The sequence below is a fragment of the Oncorhynchus clarkii genome, chromosome 5 (genome assembly GCF_045791955.1).
Source record: "Oncorhynchus clarkii lewisi isolate Uvic-CL-2024 chromosome 5, UVic_Ocla_1.0, whole genome shotgun sequence".
In the NCBI taxonomy this organism is placed as follows: domain Eukaryota; kingdom Metazoa; phylum Chordata; class Actinopteri; order Salmoniformes; family Salmonidae; genus Oncorhynchus; species Oncorhynchus clarkii.
Window position 1 is genome coordinate 72,269,017 of NC_092151.1, and position 27,995 is coordinate 72,297,011.

The 27,995-nt window shown below is 46.2% G+C and overlaps 1 protein-coding gene across 3 annotated transcripts; it reads left to right on the forward strand.

The window, feature by feature from the left end:
- LOC139409349 (cytoplasmic polyadenylation element-binding protein 2-like) lies at positions 1 to 27,993 on the forward strand. Of its 3 annotated transcripts, XM_071154365.1 has the most exons (11): positions 1 to 1,528; positions 5,430 to 5,702; positions 17,655 to 17,745; positions 20,632 to 20,682; positions 21,496 to 21,519; positions 22,542 to 22,709; positions 22,860 to 22,949; positions 23,249 to 23,367; positions 23,503 to 23,617; positions 23,939 to 24,120; positions 24,790 to 27,993. In XM_071154365.1, the coding sequence occupies exons 1-11, from the start codon at positions 1,001 to 1,003 to the stop codon at positions 25,015 to 25,017; spliced, it is 1,869 nt and encodes a 622-aa protein (XP_071010466.1). In that variant the 5' UTR covers positions 1 to 1,000; the 3' UTR covers positions 25,018 to 27,993. The 3 variants fall into 3 exon arrangements, with proteins under 3 accessions (XP_071010466.1, XP_071010468.1, XP_071010467.1); XM_071154366.1 differs by lacking the exon at positions 21,496 to 21,519 and having other exon boundaries at positions 5 to 1,528; XM_071154367.1 differs by lacking the exons at positions 20,632 to 20,682; positions 21,496 to 21,519.
- The last annotated feature ends 2 nt before the right edge of the window (positions 27,994 to 27,995 follow it).

Consider the following 27,995-nt stretch of genomic DNA (forward strand, 5'->3'; position numbering starts at 1 on the left):
ATTCACTGGGGACCGTTAATCCGCTGCCGCAGCAGCCCGGCCGGTAACGAGAGGAGGGGTACACGGTCAGTCAGGATTGGATTGCGCAGGCTACAATATAACCGGATATATTTATAAATAGGGGCCTATATTAATCGATTTTAATAATAAGAACATAATATTAATTGTAGAAAACGCCGACTGAACAGAGACAAACCCCTCCTCTCTCGTTAGGCTACTTCTTTGTCGACGCATCTATTCTGCACTGTGTTCTCTTGTTCTAGGCGGAGAATTGAAAAACTTAGTTTAAATACATATTTTTACATAAATAAATGGATGATTACGGGTTCGGCTTATTACAGACAGCGACCATTGGACACAACTCTACCCTTCTCGACGGACGCGCTTTCTGATCCTAATGCTCCTCCTCTTCTGCGGTTTCCATCGGCCAGTTGTGCCCCGGCTCACCCTTGGTTTCGCGCAGTAGCCTCGCTGCCTCGTCCCCACTGTTCCTGTCAGCTGCTGCGCATCAGCAAAACATGCAGAATGAGTCTGTGGGGGTGACAACCGAACAACGACCCTAGTCAACAGAGGAAAACTACAGCAGCAACAACAACACAATCAATAAAACCGGGATACAGCAACCAAACCAAACCAACAACCAGCTAGGAGCCCTCACTTCCTCCACAACCACCTGAACCAGAATCCAGATTTTCCATATTTTGGTCATTCTTGCCCGACGCAGTCTATCTGTGACCTTCAGCACGACCGGAAAATACATCAGCAGTTAAGTCAGAGAGCTGAGTTTGGCTGCACTGAGTCGCCCCCACCCCAAGGAAAATTCAGTCACCTGCCGCAGAGGCAGCCTTTCACCGCTCAAGTCTCCATCGAACCCGAGCGCAGCGCATACTCCAGACCGGGACAAATCAGCCGCTAGCCAGTGGAGGAGGTTGAAGCCGATGTGGAGACTGCCGCGTTGCCATCGCCCACTTCCGTAAATCCAAACAAGGTTAGGATCCAAATGGACTCCCCCATCACCCACCATATAAATAACAGCAATGGCAGTAGCACCGGCAATATGTTGTCCGGAGGACTCGGGGGCGGTTTTCCGAACCTCCAGAACCAAGAGATGCAGAACCCGAGTGGCGCCTCAGCTTCACCTCCCCTCCCTGGATTCGGAACCCCGTGGTCCGTTCAGACCAGCTCTCCACCACCACCCGTTTCTAACTCGGCCAACCCTATCCACCACTCAAACGCAATTAATCAGTTGCCTCATACCGACCCAGACAACAGCTTCTATCCCGGTATCCCCTCGTCTATCAACCCGGCCTTCTTCCAGAGTTTTTCTCCGGTGTCGACTAATCCATGCCCAGGGATTAACGTGCAGGGCTTCAGCAGCCAGTTCTCACCCCAGATCAACGCCCACCAGCAGCCGCAGCAGCAGAGCCGCAGATCCCCCGTCAGCCCCCAGATGCACCCCCAGCACCATCATCAGCACCAGCAGGGCGCCTTCCTGCAGCAGAGGAACAACTACAACCACCACCACCAGGTGAGCTCTATTCATCTGTTCACATGAAAACCCCACATCAGCATCCCCATAGAATAGAGGATTGAGCCTTTAAAATGACAGATAGAAAGAAGCTGTTAAAGAGGTGGGAGATAATATCATAATTTTTGTAAAGCTAATGTATGCTACTAGGCTTATACACACCTCTTAGATTGTATTGGGTTCAAGCCATGGTTATACATATATGTTATTACATGTTACTATGCAGAAGTGCATAAACCCAGTTATGATAATGAAAACTAATGTGGCCCTGTGCTCCCGGGACAGAAGGTCCATGTAGAAGGGCTGCCCGGCTAGGGTAGGGCAGGGGAGGGACTGACTGCATTATTCATAGACGAACCCCACACTGGCTTGTCTTCTCCAATTGTCAGTTAACCTACAGCAAACAGTTTCAGGCCTGCCTCAACCCCCAAAACCATTATGGAGAAACTGCCAACCAGCACTCCTAATGGCTAGGACCTTCTCATGTGACACTGCTGAGATAAGGCATGACCTGAAAAGCAGCTATCTCTCTTTGGGTGTGTGTGTGTGTGTGTGTGTGTGTGTGTGTGTGTGTGTGTGTGTGTGTGTGTGTGTGTGTGTGTGTGTGTGTGTGTGTGTGTGTGTGTGTGTGTGTGTGTGTGTGTGTGTGTGTGTGTGTGTGTGTGTGTGTGTGCCTTTCATCAATCTAAACCCATGATCATAGAAGGCAAATAGGTTTTATCTGTAATGCATTTGTCGTGTCCTCTGTTATACAGATAACTGCTGCTATACAGATGTAGGATCTTAATTTGAGCCAGTTTGCTACAGCAGGAAAATAATCATGCAGCAACAGGGAAGGGGAATTATTCTGTGGATTATAGTTTATGGACATTTTTATGGTGCTTGATACATTTTTCTTAAGGGAAAATCAAGTCTGAATTTTCAAAGTGGGAATTACGAACTTCAGAAGCCTTTTTAAACTTCAAATACACCACAAGTTTTAAATGTGCCGCATTGCAGGAAAGTTCTCCTGCAACAGGGTGATCAAATGAAGATCCTACATCTGTATGCATAGTTTCTCCCTCAGTAGCAGGGCAGGGGAGGCTGACAGGGAGGGAGGGGTGAGAGGCAAACAAGGGAGCATCACTGAATCTGACTTTTGTTCTCTGCTTGAGGCCAGCACAGAGCAGGGCATAGTCATCACTTATCACTGGTTCAGACTGATGCTCTCTATCTGAAGTCAGAGAGGCAGAGAGAGGCTGTACTGACATTGGGGGTCATGGGATTTTACTTGATGGGGGGGTATATCTGATAACCAGAGGCTATACACATAGCCCTCATCGTGGGGGTGGGGTGATGATGCTATACGGTGGCCTGCCTGTGTCAGCTAGAAAGAACATCCCCACTGCAGCAATAGATTTGCTCTCAGTCACAAGGGAGATTTCAGGACTCCTATTTGCAGGCTCCAAAGTGCTATTGGCATCAAGAGCTGTACATACATACAGCATAGGGTAGGGGGCTGGAGACTGCTGCATGACAGCATTTGAGTGTGTGCATGAGAGAGTTGGTGGTGTCAGTGTGGATGTATGGTGGAGACAGACAGACAGACAGACAGACAGACAGACAGACAGACAGACAGACAGACAGTAATGAATGTTGGTGGTGTCAGTGTGGATGTATGGTGGAGACAGACAGAGAAAATCAGGACCAGCTCATAGTAGACTGTGGCAGAGGAAGAAACACAGGACCAGGTCATAGTAGACTGTGGCAGAGGGAGAAACACAGGACCAGGTCATAGTAGACTGTGGCAGAGGGAGAAACACAGGACCAGGTCATAGTAGACTGTGGCAGAGGGAGAAACACAGGACCAGGTCATAGTAGACTGTGGCAGAGGGAGAAACACAGGACCAGGTCATAGTAGACTGTGGCAGAGGGAGAAACACAGGACCAGGTCATAGTAGACTGTGGCAGAGGGAGAAACACAGGACCAGGTCATAGTAGACTGTGGCAGAGGGAGAAACACAGGACCAGGTCATAGTAGACTGTGGCAGAGGAAGAAACACAGGACCAGGTCATAGTAGACTGTGGCAGAGGGAGAAACACAGGACCAGGTCATAGTAGACTGTGGCAGAGGGAGAAACACAGGACCAGGTCATAGTAGACTGTGGCAGATGGAGAAACACAGGACCAGGTCATAGTAGACTGTGGCAGAGGGAGAAACACAGGACCAGGTCATAGTAGACTGTGGCAGAGGGAGAAACACAGGACCAGGTCATAGTAGACTGTGGCAGAGGGAGAAACACAGGACCAGGTCATAGTAGACTGTGGCAGATGGAGAAACACAGGACCAGGTCATAGTAGACTGTGGCAGAGGGAGAAACACAGGACCAGGTCATAGTAGACTGTGGCAGATGGAGAAACACAGGACCAGGTCATAGTAGACTGTGGCAGAGGGAGAAACACAGGACCAGGTCATAGTAGACTGTGGCAGATGGAGAAACACAGGACCAGGTCATAGTAGACTGTGGCAGAGGGAGAAACACAGGACCAGGTCATAGTTGACTGTGGCAGAGGGAGAAACACAGGACCAGGTCATAGTAGACTGTGGCAGAGGGAGAAACACAGGACCAGGTCATAGTTGACTGTGGCAGAGGAAGAAACACAGGACCAGGTCATAGTAGACTGTGGCAGAGGGAGAAACACAGGACCAGGTCATAGTAGACTGTGGCAGAGGGAGAAACACAGGACCAGGTCATAGTAGACTGTGGCAGAGGGAGAAACACAGGACCAGGTCATAGTAGACTGTGGCAGAGGGAGAAACACAGGACCAGGTCATAGTAGACTGTGGCAGAGGAAGAAACACAGGACCAGGTCATAGTAGACTGTGGCAGAGGAAGAAACACAGGACCAGGTCATAGTAGACTGTGGCAGAGGGAGAAACACAGGACCAGGTCATAGTAGACTGTGGCAGAGGGAGAAACACAGGACCAGGTCATAGTAGACTGTGGCAGAGGGAGAAACACAGGACCAGGTCATAGTAGACTGTGGCAGAGGAAGAAACACAGGACCAGGTCATAGTAGACTGTGGCAGAGGGAGAAACACAGGACCAGGTCATAGTAGACTGTGGCAGAGGGAGAAACACAGGACCAGGTCATAGTAGACTGTGGCAGAGGGAGAAACACAGGACCAGGTCATAGTAGACTGTGGCAGAGGGAGAAACACAGGACCAGGTCATAGTAGACTGTGGCAGAGGGAGAAACACAGGACCAGGTCATAGTAGACTGTGGCAGAGGGAGAAACACAGGACCAGGTCATAGTAGACTGTGGCAGAGGGAGAAACACAGGACCAGGTCATAGTTGACTGTGGCAGAGGGAGAAACACAGGACCAGGTCATAGTAGACTGTGGCAGAGGGAGAAACACAGGACCAGGTCATAGTAGACTGTGGCAGAGGGAGAAACACAGGACCAGGTCATAGTAGACTGTGGCAGAGGAAGAAACACAGGACCAGGTCATAGTAGACTGTGGCAGAGCGAGAAACACAGGACCAGGTCATAGTAGACTGTGGCAGATGGAGAAACACAGGACCAGGTCATAGTTGACTGTGGCAGAGGGAGAAACACAGGATCAAAGAAACACATCAAATATAAACAATAAATAATACTTGTTCAACAACACACAATTTCACATTGGGTCTCTTACCCCTCCTTCCCGTTCTCTCTCTCCTTGTCTCTCTCCTTGTCTCTCTTCATCTCTCTCTCTCTCTCTCTCTCTCTCTCTCTCTCTCTCTCTCTCTCTCTCTCTCTCTCTCTCTCTCTCTCTCTCTCTCTCTCTCTCTCTCTCTCTCTCTCTCTCTCTCTCTCTCTCTCTCTCTCTCTCTCTCTCTCTCTCTCTCTCTCTCTCTCTCTCTCTCTCTCCTCAGTCCATGGTGAAGCAGTCTCCCTGGACTGGCAGTCACCAGGGGAGTGGCTGGGGCTCTGGGAATATGTCCTGGGGTCGGGACCACCGTCGTGGTGGAGGCATGGGCATCCCGGGCTCTGTCAGCCAGGTTTCCCCCATGAAGAAGCCCTTCCCCAGTAACGTCATTGCACCTCCCAAGTTCCCCCGCTCCGCCGGCTCCATGGGCCCCAAGTCCTGGATGGAGGAGAACATGTTCCGAACAGACAGTAACAGTAACACGCTTATGCCTCTCCAGGTACATGCTTTTTTTCAGTAAGCATAAATATACATGGGGTCTGTGTGTGTGTATATGTACTGTATACATTTTGGTGGAAGGAGTGCGTACGTGTGGTCGGTGAAAGGTAGAGAGAGAGAGCAGGGGGGACAGGGAAAGCTTTAAATGATGGGAATGAGACAGTTTAATATTCACAGCACTGTTTTCAGGGTGCAGAGTGTTTCACAGTATAGGATTGTTGGAAAAAAGGAGCAGGGAGGTGACAAACATCAAACGCAGAGAGCCAGACAGTGAGAGCAGATCAGGATGCAGAGGGGAAGAGAGAGAGCTGGGAGGGAGCAGAGGGAGAGAGAGGAGGGGAGAGAGTGTAAAGGGGCTGTTTAGAAAACACACAGCTGAGAATGAATGTCAATTCCCAGATGACGAGCAGAATTACCATTTCAATCAGGCGGGAGCAGTGTTATTTCTTTCTGCCATGGTGGAGGTGTCAGGGAGCAGGCTGCAGTTAGTGCTGCTTTAAAGCTACTTTAACACCACATTTAGCAGGTAACACCACATTTAGCAGAGTCTATTTCAGGATGGGGGTTGTTATAACTCATTGCAGACATACTTAGAGACCCATAACTGATGTCATCTAATTGTGTACAGCACAGTTCTGACCTTTTAAGTACAAAGGGGGAAACTGGAGGCAGCAGGCCTTAAGAAAGGATCTTTGGGTGGGCCACCATCACCATACTGTATCTTGGTTGAGACCGGAAAAACACGCAAGTTATTTCCCTAACACATTTTTCACAGTAATCCCTTGTTACTTTCTCCCCTCTGTCATGGCGCTGCACTTCCTATTCCAGGAAGCAGGCCCTCCTCCATGAATTTTTCATTTCTATAAACAGTGTCCAACCACGAATTCCTCAAATTCCATACGCGTCTCCTGTCTTTTGCTTCCTTCCTGTGTGTAATGTTTTGGATAGGGGATATGCATTTGTGCTTCATCATGATGTGAATGTCATTGACAGAGATAAGCAGAAGTAGAAAGGGGGTAGTATGCTGGCACTGGGGGATTTAGAGGGGTGCCCTGTTGCCTAACCCATGGAGGTTACATTCCTACATGCTTCGATCTTTATGCCTTTATAACCATTCATTTCTTTTATTTATTTCACCTTTATTTAACCAGGTAGGCTAGTTGAGAACAAGTTCTCATTTACAGCTAACCCTAACCCCCCCTAAAATCAACAAATGAGAATCTAAATTGGGTATAGCAGACAAAAAGGAAGAAATGAAACTTTGTCATCCCAATTGGGAGCATAAACACTAGCCAAAACAAGAGGGGTAGAAAACAGTTTACCGGTTACTATGACGTATCGTCCCTTAGGATCAGCAATAACCTCAGAAGCTACAAAGGGAGTAGCTTTATCAACCAAAATGGCAGCACCTCTTGATTTACTATGAAAGTTAGAGTGGAACACTTGACCAACCCAGTCCCTACGCATCCTAAAATGCTCACCAGTCCTCAAGTGAGTCTCTTGTAGAAATGCAACATTTTCATTTAAACCCTTTAAGTGTGTCAACACCCTCTTATGCTTCACCAGGTTATTAACCCCTTTGATGTTCCACGAAATGTACTTGATCGCATTATTTAGGCCCCTCTGGGCATTCCCGTTATAGAACCCTGTCATTAGAGCATAGAATGGAAAAGCAATGAGCGCCCAAAAACCCCAGAATAACTTGTCTCAGAGTAATAAAGTAATAACTAAAAAGACAGAATGACAACATTAGAACTGAACAATTCAACCCCCTGCCCCCCTCCCCCCCCATCCCAGACAATACCTCCCCAAACGAGGTACAAGCCTAAATAGAACATGTTCTCTTCGCACAGTATGTCTGTGAGAGTGCGGTCTTAAACCTAAACCCACAGTCCCGCTCTTTAAAGTCGCGTTTTGTTAGTGGATCAAACAGAAAAAACAGAGATTACATTTTTTAAATGTTTTCAAAAATAAAAATAAATAAAAGTTAATCCCTTGTGCAAATGAAATTACAAAAGCACCACTTGTAGATGTATATAATTACAGTGGGGAGAACAAGTATTTGATACAGTGCCGATTTAGCAGGTTTTCCCACTTACAAAGCATGTAGAGGTCTGTAATTTTTATCAAAGGTACACTTCAACTGTGAGAGACGGAATCTAAAACAAAAATCCAGAAAATCACATGGTATGATTTTTAAATAATTAATTAGCATTTTATTACATGACATAAGTATTTGATCACCTACCAACCAGTAAGAATTCCGGCTCTCACAGACCTGTTAGTTTTTCAGCCCTCCTGTTCTCCACTCATTACCTGTATTAACTGCACCTGTTTGAACTCGTTAACTGTATAAAAGACACCTGCCCACACACTCAATCAAACAGACTCCAACCTCTCCACAATGGCCAAGACCAGAGAGCTGTGTAAGGACATCAGGGATAAAATTGTAGACCTGTACAAGGCTGGGATGGGCTACAGGACAATAGGCATGCAGCTTGGTGAGAAGGCAACAACTGTTGGCGCAATTATTAGAAAATGGAAGAAGTTCAAGATGACGGTCAGTCACCCTCGGTCTGGGGCTCCATGCAAGATCTCACCTCGTAGGGCATCAATGATTATGAGGAAGTTGAGGGATCAGCACAGAACTACACGGCAGGACCTGGTCAATGACCTGAAGAGAGCTGGGACCACAGTCTCAAAGAAAACCATTAGTAACACACTACGCCGTCATGGATTAAAATCCTGCAGCGCACGCAAGATCCCCCTGCTCAAGCCAGCGCATGTTCAGGCCCATCTGAAGTTTGCCAATGACCATCTGGATGATCCAAAGGAGGAATGGGAGAAGGTCATGGGGTCTGATGAGACAAAAATATAGCTTTTTGGTCTAAACTCCACTTGCCGTGTTTGGAGGAAGAAGAAGGATGAGTACAACCCCAAGAACACCATCCCAACCGTGAAGCATGGAGGTGGAAACATCATTCTTTAGGGATGCTTTTCTGCAAAGGGGACAGGACGACTGCACCGTATTGAGGGGAGTATGGATGGGGCCATGTATCGCGAGATCTTGGCCAACAACCTCCTTCCCTCAGTAAGAGCACTGAAGATGGGTCGTGGCTGGGTCTTCCAGCATGACAACGACCCGAAACACACAGCCAGGGCAACTAAGGAGTGGCTCCGTAAGAAGCATCTCAAGGTCCTGGAGTGGCCTAGCCAGTCTCCAGACCTGAACCCAATAGAAAATCTTTGGAGGGAGCTAAAAGTCCGTATTGCCCAGCGACAGCCCCGAAACCTGAAGGATCTGGAGAAGTATGGAGGACCTGTATGGAGGAGTGGGCCAAAATCCCTGCTGCAGTGTGTGCAAACCTGGTCAAGAACTACAGGAAACGTATGATCTCTGTAATTGCAAACAAAGGTTTCTGTACCAAATATTAGGTTCTGCTTTTCTGATGTATCAAATACTTATGTCATGCAATAAAATGCAAATGAATTACTTAAAAATCATACAATGTGATTTTCTGGATTTTTGTTTTAGATTCCGTCTCTCACAGTTAAAGTGTACCTATGATAAAAATTACAGACCTCTACATGCTTTGTAAGTAGGAAAACCTGCAAAATCGGCAGTATATCAAATACTTGTTCTCCCCAACGTATATTCCCAGTCTTAACAGGTATTGAGAGAGAAAATAAATAAAATGTATAAAGGCTCTCAGCCAAAAACCTAATTTGAAGTAAGGAAATCGTAGTAAGACAATCAAAAATAATAATAATAATAATTATAATAGTTGTCTAGTTGACGCTGAGACAGCTTACAACCAAGACCAAAACACTACGTCTGCGCAACTTTGAACGTTTGCTGGGCATAAATGACGCTCAAAGCTTTAAAAATTTAAGTGAAGACCCCAACAAACGTGTAGCCTCGGGAAACATTTACTGTTTTCTGGGTCAATGCAAACGGATGCAGTAAACAAATAACCAAAAATGTTTTGAGTCAGTGAGATACTATGTAAACAAACTGAATAGGTGAGCGAGACAGCCTAGAAACACAGGAGTTAAGTAAAACCTTAATACAAGCAAGCACACTAGATGATCAAAACATTAGATCACATCAAATAAGCCTGAATGGGTTCGCCAACTCCCCAACTATACAAGACTAGCATGTTATAACTAAACATAATTGTACCACAGGTTGGTTACTTACTATCCACAGTTCGCAAGCAACAGTTGCTGAACTATGAGCAAGTTCAAGACTTCTTGATGTGACATTGAATGTGAGCCATAGCCTCATCCGGAGACTCAAATGTGTAGTCTTTACCATCATGAGATAGCCATAAACGGGCCGGGAATCGCAGTCCATACTTCACACCTGGATGATCCCGAAGTAGTCGTTTAGCCTGTCCGAAAGCTGTGCGCTGCCTGGAAACAGTGGGGGAGTAGTCCTGGTAGATGGAGAAGCTCTGCCATTGAAAGTTCAGAGTGGTATTGCAGGCTCGTCTGAGAATCTCCATCTTCTCATGGAAAAGTGCACTCGAAGAATTATGTCACGGGGTCTCTCCCTTTCCCTGGGCTTTGGGCACAGCGACTGGTGGGCACGATCAATCAGGAGCTTTTCATCTAAGGCAAGAACATCCTTCAGCAGCCCAGAAACTAAATCCGTGGCGTGAGGCATTTCCGCTGACTCTGGGACCGATACAAGTCTCAGGTTGTTGCAGTGAGAGAATCCCTCTAAACTCACACAGCTCTCCTTCACCTTTTTCAAATCCACAGCTAGGCGTTTCACGTCAGCCTCCAGGGACGTAGTTAAGTCGGAGACATTGGTAGCGGAGGTCTCCAGTGCTGCAATCGTTGTAGTGTGCGACGCCGTTGTTGTTTTGAGTGATGTGATTGCTGGCACCGTCTCGTTCCGCAGGATGGTTAGATCTGCTTTTAAAGTATCAGAAACCTCCTGTATCGGGCCTCAATCGTAGCAACCACCTCCGTTTTTCATTTCAACTATCTCAGAGCGTAGTAGTTTGATGGCCTCGAGAATGTTCATTTCAGCGCCACCAGGCCAAGCCGCACCCCCGGGTAAAGTGTGAGTCCCCGGGCCCTCAGACTCAAGAGAGGGCGGTGATGTGTAACGATCGTCGTTGGGAGAAAGAAAGGAGGACCAATGCGCAGCGTGGTAAGTGTTAATAGCTTTTAATGACGTACTAGAACACTGAACAAAACAATAAATACCAAACGAACTAAGGTCAGAACGTGACAGTACCCCCCAAAGGTGCGGACTCTGGCCGTAAAACCTGAACCTATAGGGGAGGGTCTGGGTGGGTGTCTGTCCGCGGTGGAGGCTCTGGCGCGGGACGTGGACCCCACTCCACCATAGTCTTTCTCCGCCTCTTTAACAGCCTCCGTGGCCTCTTTAGAGCGGCGACCCTCGACGCCGACCTCGGACTGGGGACCCTAGCCACAGGTCCCGAATAGACGGGAGATTCCGGCAGCACCGGACGGACGGGAGATTCCGAGAGCACCGGACAGGCGGGAGACTCCGGCAGCTCCGGAGTGAAGGGCGATTCCGGCAGCGCCAGAGTAACGGACGGCTCTGGCAGCTCCTGACTGACAGGCGGCTATGGCAGCTCCTGACTGACTGGCGGCTCTGGCAGCTCCTGACTGACCGGCGCCTCTGGCAGCTACTGACTGGCGGGCGGCTCTGGCAGCTCAGGACAGACGGGCGGCTCTGGCCGCTCAGGACAGATGGGCGGCTCTGGCAGCTCAGGACAGACGGGCGACTCTGGCAGCTCAGGACAGACGGGCGACTCTGGCAGCTCAGAACAGACGGGAGACTCTGGCAGCTCCGGACAGGAGGGCGACTCTGGCAGCTCCGGACAGACGGGAGCACCTGTAGGGAGGAGACGGAGAGACGGCCTGGTGCGGGGGGCTGCCACCGGATAGACCGGACCGTGGAGGCGCACTTGAGGTGTCGAGCACCGAGCCTGCACAACCCTACCTGGTTGGATACTCCCCGTAGCCAGGCCAGTGCGGCGAGGTGGAAAAGACCGCACTGGGCGAACCGGGGACACCATGCGTAGGGCTGGTGCCATGTACCCCGGCCCGAGGAGACGCACTGGAGACCAGATGTGCTGAGCCGGCTTCATGGCACCTGGCTCTATGCCCACTCTAGCCCGGCCGATACGAGGAGCTGCGCTGTAACGCACCGGGCTATGCCTGCGCACCGGGGACACCGTGCGCCTCACGGCATAACACGGTGCCTGCCCGGTCCACCTCTCTCCACGGTAAGCACGGGGAGTTGGCGCAGGTCTCCTACCTGACTTAGTCACACTCCTCGTCTGCCTCCTCCAAGACATTTTTGGGGCTGCCTCTCGTCCCAGCCGCGCTGCCGTGCAGCCTCCTCATACCACCGCCGCTCAGCTCCAGCTCTGCCTTGGGTGGCGATATTCCCCAGCCTGTGCCCAGGGTCCCTTGCCTTCCAAAATCTCATATCCAGAATACGGTGATTGACCGAGTCGAAAGCCTTGGCCAGGTCGAAGACGGCTGCACAGTACTGTCTTTTATTGATGGAGGTTATGATATCGTTTAGGTCCTTGAGCGTGGCTGAGGTGCACCCGTGACCAGCTCGGAAACCAGATTGCACAGCGGGGAAGGTACGGTGGGATTCGAAATGGTCAGTGATCTGTTTACTATTCTTGGCTTTCGAATACTTTAGAAAGGCAGGGCAAGATGGATATAGGTCTATAACAGTTTGGGTCTAGAGTGTCTTCCCCTTTGAAGAGGGGGATGACCGTGGCAGCTTTCCAATCTTTAGGGATCTCGAACGATACGAAAGAGAAGTGGAACAGACTGGTAATAGTGGTTGCAACAATAGTGACGGATAATTTTAGAAAGAGAGGGTCTAGCCCAAGAGATTGTCTAGCCCAGCTGATTTGTACGGGTCCAGGATTTGTAGCTCTTTCAGAACATCTGCTATCTGGATTTGGGTGAAGGAGAAGCTGGGGAGGCTTGGGCAAGCAGCTGTGGGGGGTGCGGAGCTGTTGGTCAGGGTTGGGGTAGCCAGGAGGAAAGCATGGCCAGCCGTAGAGAAATGCTTATTGATATTCCTTGATTATCGTGGATGTATTGATGGTGACAGTGTTACCTAGCCTCAGTGCAGTAGGCAGCTGGGAGGAGGTGCTCGTATTCTCCATGGACTTTACAGTGTCCCAAAACTTTTTGTAGTCAGAGCTACAGGATGCAAATTTCTGTTTGAAAAAGTTAGTCTTTGCTTTCCTGACTGACTGCATGTATTGGTTCCTGACTTCACTGAAAAGTTGCATATCGCGGGGACTATTCGATGCTAGTGCAGTCCACCACAGGATGTTTTTGTGCTGGTCGAGGGCTGTCAGGTCTGGAGTGAACCAAGGCCTATATCTGTTCTTAGTTCTACATTATTTGAAAGGGGCATGCTTATTTAAGATGGTGAGGAAATTAATTTTAAAGAACGCCCAGGCATCCTCGACCTACGGGATGAGGTCAATATCCGTCCAGGATGAAAGACCTGCTCGCAGAAGTGTTTTAGGGAGCGTTTGACAGTGATGAGGGGTGGTCATTTGACCACAGACCCATAACGGATGCAGGCAATGAGGCAGGGATTGCTGAGATCCTGATTGAAAACAGCAGAGGTGTATTTGGAGGGCAAGTTGGTCAGGATAATATCTACGAGGGTGCCCATGTTTATGGATTTAGGGTTGTACCTGGTGGGTTCCTTGATCATTTGTGTGAGATTGAGGGCATCTAGCTTGGATTGTAGGACTGCTGGGGTGTTAAGCATATCCCAGTTTAGGTCACCTAACAGAATGAACTGTGAAGATAGATGGGGGGCAATCAATTCACATATGGTGTCCAGGGCACAGCTGGGAGCTGATGGGGGTCTATAACAGGCAGCAACAGTGAGAGACTTATTTCTGGAGAGATTAATTTTTAAAATTAGAAGCTCGAACTGTTTACCTGGAAAGTATGACAGAACTTTTCAGGCTATCTCTGGAGTAGATTGCAACTCCTCCCCCTTTGGCAGTTCTATCTTGACGGAAAATGTTGTAGTTGGGTATGGAAATCTCCACATTTTTGGTGGCCTTGCTAAGCCAGGATTCAGACACGGAAAGGACATCAGGGTTGGCAGAGTGTGCTAAAGCAGTGAGTAAAACAAACTTAGGGAGGAGGCTTCTGATGTTAACATGCATGAAACCAAGGCTTTTTCAGTTACAGAAGTCAACAAATGAAAGTGCCTGGGGACACGCAGGGCCTGGGTTAACCTCCACATCACCCGAGGAACAGAGGAGGAGTAAGATGAGGGTACGGCTAAAGGCTATCAAGACTGGTCGTCTAGTGCGTTGGGGACAGAGAATAAAAGGAACAGATTTCTGGGCGTGGTAGAATAGATTCAGGGCATAATGTGCAGACAGGGTATGGTGGAGTGTTGGTACAGTGGAGGTAAACCTAGGCACCGAGGGATGATAAGAGAGGTTGCGTCTCTGAATGCGTTATTTGTGCTGGGTGAGGTCATCGCATGTGTGGGAGGTTGGACAAAGGAGGCATCTGAGGCATGTTGAGTGGGACTAGGGGCTCTGCAGTAAACTAAAACAATGATAACTATCCTAAACAACAGTGTACAAGGCATATTGACATTTGAGAGAGACATAAAGCAAAGCATAAAACAATCACATGTGTTGATTGGGAGAGCTAGCTAAGACAACAACGGGTAAGACAACTCCTGGCTGTGCCCTCAACCGGCAAAGGCCGGTTGAGGGCACAGAGGATGGAGTTACGTCGGCGGGGCGCCGTGTCCACAAAGGGTCCAGGCCAGATGTCGAACGAGGTATTGTAGTTGTAGTAATTTTGTTTGCTAGCCCGGAGATGCGCCTGGCTCGTGGATAACTGGTGCTAGCTTCGGGGCAGGGGCGTTAGCCACTATAGCCACTCGGTAGCAGGTAGCTAGGAAATATCACATCATATAAAGGCAATTATAATACACGTTCATCTAGCTAGTGGATTAGTCTCCTACATAGATCTATACTACAGTCTCATTGGGTGACTGTGTGGCAACACTCCTCAGTTTATACAGTGGATACAGCATCACCTAAACCATAATGTCTACCTGAAGACAGACTATAGCAGGAGTCGGCAACAGGCAGCCCGTGAACCAAAACCAGCCAACCAAAAAATGGTGTACAAAAAAGACTCAAATCAAATATGAGTTTCATTTTACAAATCTGTTCATCAAGTATTGCCACAAATAAAAAAATACATTTTATTGTGTCTCAATGTAAGCAAGGTATGAAATTGTTGTTAGTTTCAAATCCAATCTCTTTTTGGGCATAGTTATGGTCAATTTGCAGTGTTCAAATTATTTTTATTATGTTCTGGTCCCCCGACCATCCACTCTGACAAAAATCGGCCCGTGGCTGAATCTAGTCCTAATGCAAGGATCCCTGACTGATGCCGTAGAGTCAGCCAGGAAATGTTATCCTAACATTGGGCTACAAATCACACACAGATTGACCACTGGACAGTATCATTTTTTTAGTTAAGTGTTTTTAATCCTGTGTCAGGACTAGAGGTCGACCGATTATGATTTTTCAACGCCGATACCGATTATTGGAGGACCAAAAAAAGCCGATACCAGTTAATCTGAAACATGCTCAATTTGGTTTAAATAAAGCAAAAACACAGTGTTGGAGAAGAAAGTAAAAGTGCAATATGTGCCATGTAAAAAAGCCAACGTTTAAGTTCCTTGCTCAGAACATGAGAACATATATGAAAGCTGGTGGTTCAATATTCCCAGGTAAGAAGTTTTAGGTTCTAGTTATTATAGGAATTATGACACGTTGACTATTTCTCTCAATACCATGTGTATTTCATATACCTTTGACCTTTGGACCATTGGATGCACTTTAGTATTGCCAGCCTAATCTCAGGAGTTGATCGGCTTGAAGTCATAAACAGCTCTGTGTTTCAAGCATTGCTAAGAGCTGCTGGCAAATGCAGTAAAGTTTGAATGAATGCTTATGAGCCTGCTGCCGCCTACCACCGCTCAATCAGACTGCTCTATCAAATATCAAATCATAGACTTAATTATAATATGATAAACACAGAAATATGAGCCTTTGGTCATTAATATGGTCAAATCCGGAAACTATCATCTCGAAAGCAAGTGTTTATTCTTTCAGTGATATACGGAACCGTTACGTATTTTAACGGGTGGCAACCATAAGTCTAAATATTACTGTTACATTGTACAACCTTCAATGTTATGTCAACCTTATGTAAAATTCTGGCAAATTAGTTCGCAACGAACCAGGCGGCCCAAACTGTTGCATATACCCTGACTCTGCGTGCAATGAACACAAGAGAAGTGACACAATTTCCCTAGTTAATATTACCTGCTAACATGAATTTATTTTAAATAAATATGCAGGTTTAAAAAAAAAATACTTCTGTTATTGATTTTAAGAAAGGCATTGATGTTTATGGTTAGGTACATTTGTGCAACGATTGTGCTTTTTTCACGAATGCTCTTTTGTTAAATCATTCCCCGTTTGGCGAAGTTGAAGTAGGCTGTGATTCGATGATATTGATAATATGCAACGCAGAACAAGCTAGTTAACCTAGTAATATCATCAACCATGTGTAGTTAACTAGTGATTATGTTCAAATTGATTGTTTTTTCTAAGATAAGTTTAATGCTAGCTAGCACCTTACCATGGCTCCTTGCTGCACTCGCATAACAGCTAGTCAGCCTGCCACGCAGTTTCCTTGTGGATTGCAATGTAATTGGCCATAATCGGCATCCAAAAATGCAGATTACCGATTGTTATGAAAACTTGAAATCGGCCCTAATGAATTGGCCATGCCATTGGTCATGCCTGACCTCTTGTCAGGACCAGTAGTGTGTGGAGTACTTTCAAGTGGTGGTCAGGCTAGTATGATGACCATACCTCTAGCAACTTATCTTAGGCACCTACAAAATGCCATTATTGTCTAATAATTTGAGGTGCTCATATGAGATTGTATCTTCCCTCATGTTCTCAACCATGAGAGGGCCCTTGTCATGTACATACACAGTAAAGTACATCATTTTCTTTAAAGGTTCTGCCATCTGTGGTATGTTATAAAGGTTGACAGGCCTCGGGTTTAGATTCACCGTGCATGGCTGTCTTATAGCCCCTCTGATGAGCTCATAACCTCCCTCTCATCCCAGTGGGCACTCTGGGTAAATGCCATTCCTGGATTTGGTTTCTGCTCTCTGTCTGTCTGTCTGTCTCTGGGACGTGCTCCAGAGTTCCTGTTGAATCCATCATTGGGTCCACTCTGCTCACTAGCATACCTTAGTACCCCTGAAGTGAATAAATACGGAAAGAATTTTAATCCATGTATGTGCTGTTAACACACTCTGAAATATTAAGCCACATACCCGCAGACTTTATTACCCATACCTATGTTACCCACAGACTTTATTACCCATACCTATGTTACCCACAGACTTTATTACCCATACCTATGTTACCCACAGGCTTTATTACCCATACCTATGTTACCCACAGACTTTATTACCCATACCTATGTTACCCGCAGACTTTATTACCCATACCTATGTTACCCACAGACTTTATTACCCATACCTATGTTACCCACAGACTTTATTACCCATACCTATGTTACCCACAGGCTTTATTACCCATACCTATGTTACCCACAGACTTTATTACCCATACCTATGTTACCCACATACTTTATCACCCATACCTATGTTACCCACAGACTTTATTACCCATACCTATGTTACACACATACTTTATTACCCATACCTATGTTACCCACAGACTTTATTACCCATACCTATGTTACCCACAGGCTTTATTACCCATACCTATGTGCCAGAACACTGCAGGCTTCTTCCGCTTGTTGTATGTGTGTGTTTTAGGAACGCTCTAGAATGTACGACAGCCTGAACATGCACTCCCTGGAAAGCTCTCTGATTGACATCATGCGGGCGGAGCAAGATCCAATGAAGGGTGAGACTACTTACTTACTCCCTCTCACTGTCTTTAATTATCATACTTACTGAGTTACTGACTCACTGTATAATAGGGAAAGTCATTGTGATTGTGGTTAGGGAGAACAGTGGTTAGAGGGAATGCATATGAGGTGAAGTATACCCTTTTCCAAGGCACTGACAGGCTTCCTGCTCCCTCCTAGAGGCATGTTTTTTTTCTTCCACAACCGGCTGTGCCTTTAAATGACCTTACAGCCCTGATCCTGCTGCTACTGCTACTGCTTAACCTAACCTGGGGCACACGGACAGACAGGAGTCAGGCAGCACTGCAGCACTCTCTGTCCTGATAGGATAGGAACACTCCTCACAGGGACAGGGAGGACGGTGACAGAGACAGGGCTGGCCCAGGAGTAGAGTGACAGAGACAGGGCTGGCCCAGGAGTAGAGTGGCAGAGACAAGGCTGGCCCAGGAGTAGAGTGACAGAGACAGGGCTGGCCTAGGAGTAGAGTGACAGAGACAGGGCTGGCCCAGGAGTAGAGTGACAGAGACAAGGCTGGCCCAGGAGTAGAGTGACAGAGACAGGGCTGGCCCAGGAGTAGAGTGACAGAGACAGGGCTGGCCCAGGAGTAGAGTGACAGAGACAAGGCTGGCCAAGGAGTAGAGTGACAGAGACAGGGCTGGTCCAGGAGTAGAGTGACAGAGATAGGGCTGGCCCAGGAGTAGAGTGACAGAGACAGGGCTGGCCCAGGAGTAGAGTGACAGAGACAGGGCTGGTCCAGGAGTAGAGTGACAGAGACAGGGCTGGCCTAGGAGTAGAGTGACAGAGATAGGGCTGGCCCAGGAGTAGAGTGACAGAGACAGGGCTGGTCCAGGAGTAGAGTGACAGAGACAGGGCTGGCCCAGGAGTAGAGTGACAGAGATAGGGCTGGCCCAGGAGTAGAGTGACAGAGACAGGGCTGGCCCAGGAGTAGAGTGACAGAGACAGGGCTGGCCCAGGAGTAGAGTGACAGAGACAGGGCTGGCCCAGGAGTAGAGTGACAGAGACAGGGCTGGCCCAGGAGTAGAGTGACAGAGACAGGGCTGGTCCACACACTGGCCCAGGAGTAGAGTGACAGAGATAGGGCTGGCCCAGGAGTAGAGTGACAGAGACAGGGCTGGCCCAGGAGTAGAGTGACAGAGACAGGGCTGGCCCAGGAGTAGAGTGACAGAGACAGGGCTGACACACAGTTGCATGGCAGGCCTCTCCTCTCCTCTCAGCTACTGGACTTTTAGAAAATACTCTAAGCATGTGCATTGTAGTCAGTTTAAAAATGACTTCTAGCTAGCTAGCTTCACACATAGTTATGACCACTGGCGTCAACATACTTACTCCCCCAAACCATGGACAGGGACCGAAAAGTTTAGATTGACATTTATAGTAAACAACACATTCCCTCACATTGTATTTTGCACAGTATACTACCCCTCTAAATGTAATCCATTACAGTGACTAGCTACTTGTAATCAGTAACGTAACTTTTGGATGACCCAAATTTAGTAACGTAATCTGGTTACTATCAGTTACTTTTGGATTACTTTCCCCTTAACAGGCATTAGAAGAAGACAAAAAGGATCCATCAAATGCATTTGGTGTGTCATCATAGTGTTCTCTGGATTGTGGTCAGAGTCGCTCAGGTGGAAAAACGTTAAACTTGCGTGCGCCTTTATTTAATGCTGAATTTTTAACTAGGCAAGTCAGTTAAGAACAAATTCTTATTTTCATTGACGGCCTAGGAACAGTGTTTTCAGGTGCAGAACGATTTTTTTACATTGCAACCTTTTAGTTACTAGTCCAACGCTCTAACCACTAGGCTACCTGTCGCCCCATTGAATATAATTGGGAAAACAGAAAGATGTCATAATGTGTTTTTTTTACGCAAGCATCGTTTCTGAATTTAAGTTTAATCCAAGAAGTAATCATCTAGTTTTCTGTAATCTGATTACAAATGTTTTCATAGTAATTTAACTGATTAATGTTACAGTTTTTTGTAATCAGATAACATGTAATCAGTTACTCCCCAACCTTCATTATTATTGAAGTTGGCTCAACATGGGCCTCCATAAGTATTAGTGGGTGTGGTGTTGTCCTATAGTCCTCCGGTCCTGACTGTGACTCTGGAGCCGATGGTGAGGGCATAGGCCATTATTCACAGCACAGAACCAGAGCGGGACTAAATTTAGACACACTTTCACACGCTGTGTGACAGCCAGAGGAGGGTGGAGGGTGAGAAGGAGAGGGTGAGAAGAGGGTGGAGAGGAGGGGAGAGTGGGCTCTGCCATTTATAGCCCAGACTGCTAGTACAGAAGAAGAAGACAAGGACTAACCTCAGAGGACTTTAGAAAGGAGCTCAGCTAACTGGGCATAGGAGATGTACCATGCTTACATTGCAGTGGAAATAGGGTTGCTGATCTTTTAACTGGAGATCAGATCATTTGCCAGCATCTCTTCTTTCTCTGTTCACACATCTGCAATTCTTCCCATTGAATGTAGAGATAACATAAATAGCTGACATGTGCTTCGGATAGTTCATTAGGGTTAACCCAAATCTATTCAGGGTGTTGTTTTGTTGTTGTTGTATTTTGTCAGCTCAAGCTGTCTCCATGGAAAAGAGGGTTTTGTTCAGTGTTCTGTTCCGACACTACAGCTCAGTAGGCTGTCATGTGACAGTGGTGCTTCTGTTCCTTATACAGTACATGGCCGTGCCCTTGATGTCCTCAACCTGTCCTCTCCATCTGCTGAGAGTCTCATCCCTGTGTGTGTGTGTGTGTGTGTGTGTGTGTGTGTGTGTGTGTGTGTGTGTGTGTGTGTGTGTGTGTGTGTGTGTGTGTGTGTGTGTGTGTGTGTGTGTGTCTCTGTCATGTCAGGTCGTGTGGGTTGCCCTCATCCCGGGGCTGACGGCCTGCTCATGCTCAATGGTAATTATCTCTCCTGGCCAACACCAGCTTGTGTGTCTTCTTCCATCACTATCACCAGACTATTTTAGAAATGGCCCAGTGTTCATGTTTCCATATCATGACTCGTTGGGGAGACTCAACCAGGCTAGATCAAGAAGCAAGCTAGTATGGGATTGTCCTTCCTGTCACGCTTTTCTGAGCTTCATTTGTGTTGGGATATATCCTTCTCTATAGTGGACTGTGCTGGATGGCTTTTGTTAAATGAGTAGTGTTGGTTCTCCTAGGCTGTGCTGTGTGTTGTAATAGTGTAGTAAACATGTCTCCTGTTGAAGGATATGCATTGTTGTTGTAATCCTACTGGGGCTTGAGATGTTGAAGAGGAATGTTTAGTAGTGTGGCTCACATGACGAGGTGGAATGCCTAGTTGTATAAGTCACATGACCATCCGCAGGTGGTGTAGTAGCTAGGTCACTTAGCTTATTTATGTAGACTAGGTCACATGACTAGATGTCAGGAGAAGACTGGTGTCGTTTCCATTAGGCTGTTCCTCATACGTAGTCAGCCTAGTCCAGTTTACAATATAGCCTACATTCCTGCTTGACACATTGTCATATACCTAACTATTCAACATGATGTCAATCCTGTGACGATAGTAAGGTTTCATGACACTCCAACCGTGCAGTTAGATGATGAGGGGCTGAATGGGGTAGGGGTAAATAATGGTACTAGAGGTCATAGAATCTGTAGTGTCAGTAGTACCAGGTCTGGGGATACTTTACCTTGCGAGGAATGTCTGCAGGGCATAAAACCACTCTTTAATTTGTTTCCATGCAGCAAGGAGCTATGGGAGACGTCGAGGTAAAGCCGCCTTCATGTGACGTGCAGTCTGTGTCATGTCATGTGTGTTGCGTGTTCATCCACCACACAGCATGCTTTAACGCTACTGAACTGCAGCTGCCAAAACAGTGTCTGGATACAAACAATTCAGGGTTTATAGTGTCAACATGATCACCACTGACAGTCAATCTGAATCATTTACTATGACACCCCAAGCATTTTTACCAGCAGTTGCTCCTTTTTGAACGTAATTGCAGTGAACTTGGGGGGTAGATTTTAACCCAGGTCCAAGTGACTCTCGCCCCAACGTCTTAGTCTTTACTCCAAGAGACCCTAATCTCTAGACAAGGTCGCTAGGTGTTGGGTTAAGGTCACTACAGTATATAATTGCAGACGTATATGAATACTGCACAACACGTTTACATCCAGACATTGCCATAGGAAACCATAGGTTTCAGGCTTGGTTACCACTAGTTTACCTCAGTCCATTGCTCTGACTACTACTACTGCTTTGCCCCATGGTAACAACGTGAATCCACAGCTTCCTTACCAGACCTCAAGCTTGTCCTCTCTGTCTACTGTCTGTCAGTCAGTCACAGAGCTCTGTCTGGAGTATTCACGGTTGCGTGTCTTGGTTTTACAGCACATTTACAGTATAAATACTACATTGGACATAATCCTCTATCACTTTATGCTTGTACTTTATCTTGTAGCTACTCAGCACAAAGCCTGGTGACAGATGTAAACAGCCAATTACACATGTTGTTATGGACCACGCTCATTTATCATGACTCATTATAATAATACTATCTCTATATAACATTAAGACGTTGGGCTCCATGAATGTGTTCAATCTAGGAACTGTCAGTGGGTGTTAACAGAGCTATAGCAGGTTGGTTGCTTCTGTTGTTGGCAAAGCAGAAGTATGTGCATCTGCTTGTGATGTGACTGTATGTATTGTATGCATGTGTGTATCTATGTGGATGTCATTGTCCATGTCTGCAGGTGTTCTGACCGCTGACCTGTGACCCCCTCTTCTCCAGGCCGCTCCTCCCTGTTCCCCATTGAAGACAGCCTCCTTGATGATGGGCACGGTAACCAGGGCATCCCAGGGCTTGGCCCTAACTGTTACCCCCACCAGAACGGGGAGCGCATCGAGCGTTTCTCACGCAAAGTGTTTGTGGGCGGCCTGCCCCCTGACATAGATGAAGGTGAGGGGTGGAAGAGCATAACACAGCATAACACAGTGTTGTTAGTTCAGTGAATCAGTTGATATGCTGTTATGAAAGGTTGTTTTTCCTTCTCCCGTTACTCCTCACACATCGGCCTTCCTCTCACCTCTTCTTTCTATCTCTGGTCAGATGAGATCACCAACAGTTTCTGTCGCTTTGGCCACCTGGTGGTGGACTGGCCACACAAGGCTGAGAGCAAATCCTACTTCCCCCCCAAAGGTAAAGCTCACCTCAGACTTTCTTTAACTGAAATTTACATAAATGTATGTCATAAAGGTATGTTTTAGCACCGTATACTGTATAAATATGGCTGGTAGCAATCAATGATGGCCTTGAGACTCCTGGAAGAGACAGTACAGCTAGGTTGACCAACGTCCTCTTTCCCAGATGACTAACCTACATAGTCTGTATATAGTACTTTTTCAAACTGAAATAATTCAGTGTATTTGTAGCAGTATTACCCCACACTATTGTATATGCTGTCCTGTTCCTGAGAGTGTGTTGTGTGTGTTACCTAGGTTACGCCTTCCTGCTGTTCCAGGAGGAGAGCTCAGTGCAGGCTCTGATCGAGGCCTGCATGGAGGAGGACGGCAAGCTCTACCTGTGTGTCTCCAGCCCCACCATCAAAGACAAGCCTGTGAGTCCAACACAAACCCAGTAGGGCCATTCCCACCAGCAAGGACATCTGTGAGACTAGCAACACCTACGCAGTGTAATTCCATCTTGCGATTATTCAATGTATGGGATATGTGTGATGTGTGTGTGTCTCCAGGTCCAGATTCGTCCGTGGAACCTGAGTGACAGTGACTTTGTGATGGACGGCTCTCAGCCCCTGGATCCTCGCAAGACCATCTTCGTAGGAGGGGTCCCCCGCCCTCTCAGAGCAGGTAAACACTTCCCTCATCTCCCTCTATCAGATCCACATGACATCTCAGCTGGGCCTCTAGTTGATCTACTCTGTAATTGGACTGGGATGTTTGTGTTGGTGATGGTAGTTGTTGAAATACGTAGATAAACAGATGTTGTGTTTTGAGTAATAAGGAGCACCTGAGAGCTGCCAATGTTTTCCCTATGTAATGACAATCTGACAACCCCCTCCTCCACTTTCTCTCTCTCACCCCTTAACCATCTCACCTACCCATGTGTCACTTCTCCATCTCCTCCCCACATTCTTTACTCTTTTGTTCTTCTTTCTCATCTCTCTCCAGTGGAGTTGGCCATGATTATGGACCGTCTCTATGGGGGGGTCTGCTATGCTGGCATCGACACCGATCCAGAGCTCAAGTACCCCAAAGGTGCGGGGCGCGTCGCATTCTCCAATCAGCAGAGTTACATCGCTGCCATCAGCGCCAGATTTGTCCAGCTGCAACATGGAGACATTGACAAGCGGGTACAGTCCTCCCTCCCTCCACTTCCCATCTAATTAACCACACAATCCTGCTGGAGACATTCTCCTCCTGATTTCCTAGGGATGCAGAGAGAGAATGAGAGAGTGAGTGTGTGAGAGAGTCAGTCCTCGTGAGGATTTATGGTTCAAAGAAAAACAGTGTGTGTTCCAATAGCATCACACGCAGATAGTCTGACGGTGGTTGCTATGGAGAGGAGAAAGCTTATTAGTGCTGATTGAATTAGTTCCATTTCCAGTCTCCTCTTTCTTTTTCTCTCTCTCTCTCTCTCTCTCTCTTTCTCTCTCCTCTATCTATCTATCTCTCTCTCTCTCTCTCTCTCTCTCTCTCTCCTCTCTCTCCTCTCTCTCTCTCTTTCTCTCTCCTCTCTCTCTCTCTCTCTCTCTCTCTCTCTCTCCTCTCTCAGCGCTGCCTGACTCCATTGTCTTTGAATCTCACACAGCTTCAAACAGGCTACTCTATCATTTTAAAGGAACCTTTTCATCTCTCATCATGTATCTCAGTATTCTACCTGTTCTCAGTGCTTTTACAGTACATGCAATGTATCCATACCTACTGTTTTTAGGTATATTATGCACCCTTGCTCTCTCAGTATCTGTGTTATCTCTGTGTATTCCTCTTCTCATCCCCTCCATGTCCCTGTACCCTTACAGGTGGAGGTAAAGCCCTATGTTCTGGACGACCAGCTGTGTGATGAGTGTCAGGGTGCGCGTTGCGGTGGGAAGTTTGCCCCTTTCTTCTGCGCCAACGTGACCTGCCTGCAGTACTACTGTGAGTTCTGCTGGGCTAACATCCACTCCCGCGCCGGCCGAGAATTCCACAAGCCGCTGGTCAAAGAGGGGGCTGACCGCCCAAGGCAAATCCACTTCCGCTGGAACTGAAGAGGAACGCGACCACACGTCACCATGGCGACACAGAAGGAACGGTCAAGGAAGAGAGACATCGCCAGGCAGGAAAAAGTGCATCGCTCTGCCTCTTACCCTAAGCTATCAGTATAGAGTACATAACAGTATACAGTATATATATATTTTGTAGCAGCCAAACACTACAAGCCTCAGTTTTTCACCAAAACCCCCCTCACATCTCAGGCTCTGACAACTTTTTTGTGGTACTTTAATGTTTTTTAAGAGGAGATTTAAAAAGAGATTGATTTTTTGTAGGTTTTTCAAATTATTTTTATATGTGAGATTTAACGTAGATATGAGAATGTTTTTGCATGGGAGCAGCCCATCTGTCTGTCTGTCTGTCTGTCTGCTGCTAGCCACCCCTAGTGGGTGTAGCGTACCCTTGTTTCTGGGAAAACCTTGATTCTATAATCTGAACGCCTGCCCCAGGTCATTTACCAAAGGTAACAAAACGATAGTAAGCATAAAAGTGATACATTTCTGCCACAAAACAAACTCTTATTTTTTATTGTTGATAATAATATGTTCTTTTTCCCCATCAGGGAAGCCATTTACAAAAATTTGGAGGTTATTTTTGCTCTCATTTTGACCTGAAAAGATATTATCTCAAAATATGAATCTGGTTTTATTAATTCTATTTAACCTTTTTAATCACAAGCTATATTAGAAGCTTTGCTGCTATATATAATATATGAATAGATGTATAGGTGGTATATATTAACGCCAGCTATAAACCGGAATCTTGAAAAATGAAATGCAGTCCGCACTCACACACTCATGGCCATCTTTGCCATGGAAGAATAGAATGTGAAAATTGAAGTGCATGTTTGTCTATACACCCTTTGCATGCAAGATAGACTTAACCAATACATGTAGGATAAAAAACAAACCACAGAAACTATATAACAGAAAACACTCAAATCCTACTTTGAATAGCAACAACAACAAAAACGTCAGAAGCCTAGGTGTAAGAAAATATATATATAAAAATGAAGATAAAGGAAAATACATGAAAACGACTTAACATTCAAAAATCTTGCATGCATTGATGTTGATCTGTTTGAACCATTTACATACTTATTATACAAGAAAAGCGATATTGGTTCTAAACTAGTGGATGCCACCATTTTGTGATGTGGTGGTTTGTATGGAGTAATGAACCCTGTTGAGAAGCTGAGTGGCGTTCAGTCAGTGGTTAGTGTCTGTGTCGTGTCTGTGCTGTCTGTGGGGATCTTGTTGGTGTGTGGAATGAGGTTTTAGTTTAGTAACAATGTAGGTAAACTAGAGGAGAATGAGAACATCACAACATTTTGCCTTCACCCTTCCTATCCTCCTCACCTTTGTATAGTTCCAGAGGTTACTCTAATGTAGCATAACCCTTTGCAGACCGAAAGCATACACAGAAGCCAGGCTGGATCTGATTTCTACAGGCATAAGACTGGGAGACGTGTGTTTATGCCATGTGTTAGGCTAGTTGGCCAATTTAAACCACTGTTCAAATGTTGAACAAGAGAAGGATCCGTAAGAAGAAGGATCCGTAAGAAAGCGTCTGTCCAAGATCTGTTCCTGAGTTGTGTTATCAGGCTACTCAGTTTGATACACTGTTCTCCAAAACAACCAGGCTCCCATACATATTGTAGTTACAAGTTATTAGACTCCAGACCTGTAGAAAGTGATCCAGTTTTATGTCCTGCTAATGCAAGATGACAAAGACACACTCCCTCATATATTTTCAGTGATGGGGAAATAATTATCATTAAAAAAATTGGCCTGCAGAATATGAATAACTGTGTTCTTTGTTTATCTAACTGTGACCCTGTCTCTCTGTGAGCAATGACCTGCTGGTGCACTAGCCAGCTGTTTGGTACTGTACATGTCTGTATCTCTACAGTATAATATCCCTGTTATCCTTGTGTCATTGTGTTTCCTGGTGTGGAGTCAGTCCTTGGTATGCGGTTTAGACGTGGTTCAGGGGTCAAGTGTGTACTGTCACTACTACTACTTCATGGATATAAGACTGTTTATGTTAATTTATTCACGTATTAGATTGTTTATTTGTTCATGTCTTTAACTTGTGAGTTGGAACCCCCTCTCTGTCCTCTGCCTCTCTAATCACTTTTGATAATATATTATGCACTACCTTTTCTATATTTTCCCTCTGATTATTTGATTCTTGACTCGTTTTCACCCTACCAGTTAGTCAGCTGATTCAATGCAGACATGGTTTGGGCAACAACCTATTTTGCTCAATTTAATCACTCTTAAAAGATTCAGTTCTACCGAACTTCTACCGATTTATAATTCTACCAGATTATTTTATTTTTTCATAATGACTTATTTAAGAAATTGTGTGAGGAGGCATTGGTCTTAGGTTTTTCTATGTGAATGAAGCAGTATTCTAATATGTTCTAATGTATTCGTAGGGGGTCCTGTTGTCTGTCAGTCTCTCCGTCAACTGAAAGAAGGAAGAAGTGCCACAGGGTACTGTGCTATGATGATTGGCTCTAGAGAAAATGGTGGCCAAAAAACGATGACCAACCATTCAAAGCAAATGAAGGATCGTTATTAAGCCCCCACCCTGTTTGTTCTTTGTCCCGGTGGCCTCGGCTCTCGTGGTGTGGTTGGTGTTGTGCTCAGAACAGAACAGAGCTCTATTGTACTTTGTCACCATTGACATGTAACACGACTCCTTGTGCTGTTTGTTGAGTAATGGGTCCTATTTTCTAAGTTGAACACTGTTACTTTGTATGTGTGTGTCTTTTTTTTTTGTAAGAATCATATTTATTTCACTATTTTTGTAGACAAATAACTATTTGATTTTGATTGTATTTTTCTATTTCAATAGGTTATTATTATTATTATTAGTAGTAGTAGTAGTAGTATTACACACATTTTAGTGCCCCTAATATTCTAATTATGTCTGGCTCTGTTGAAAGACAAAAATAAACAAAATA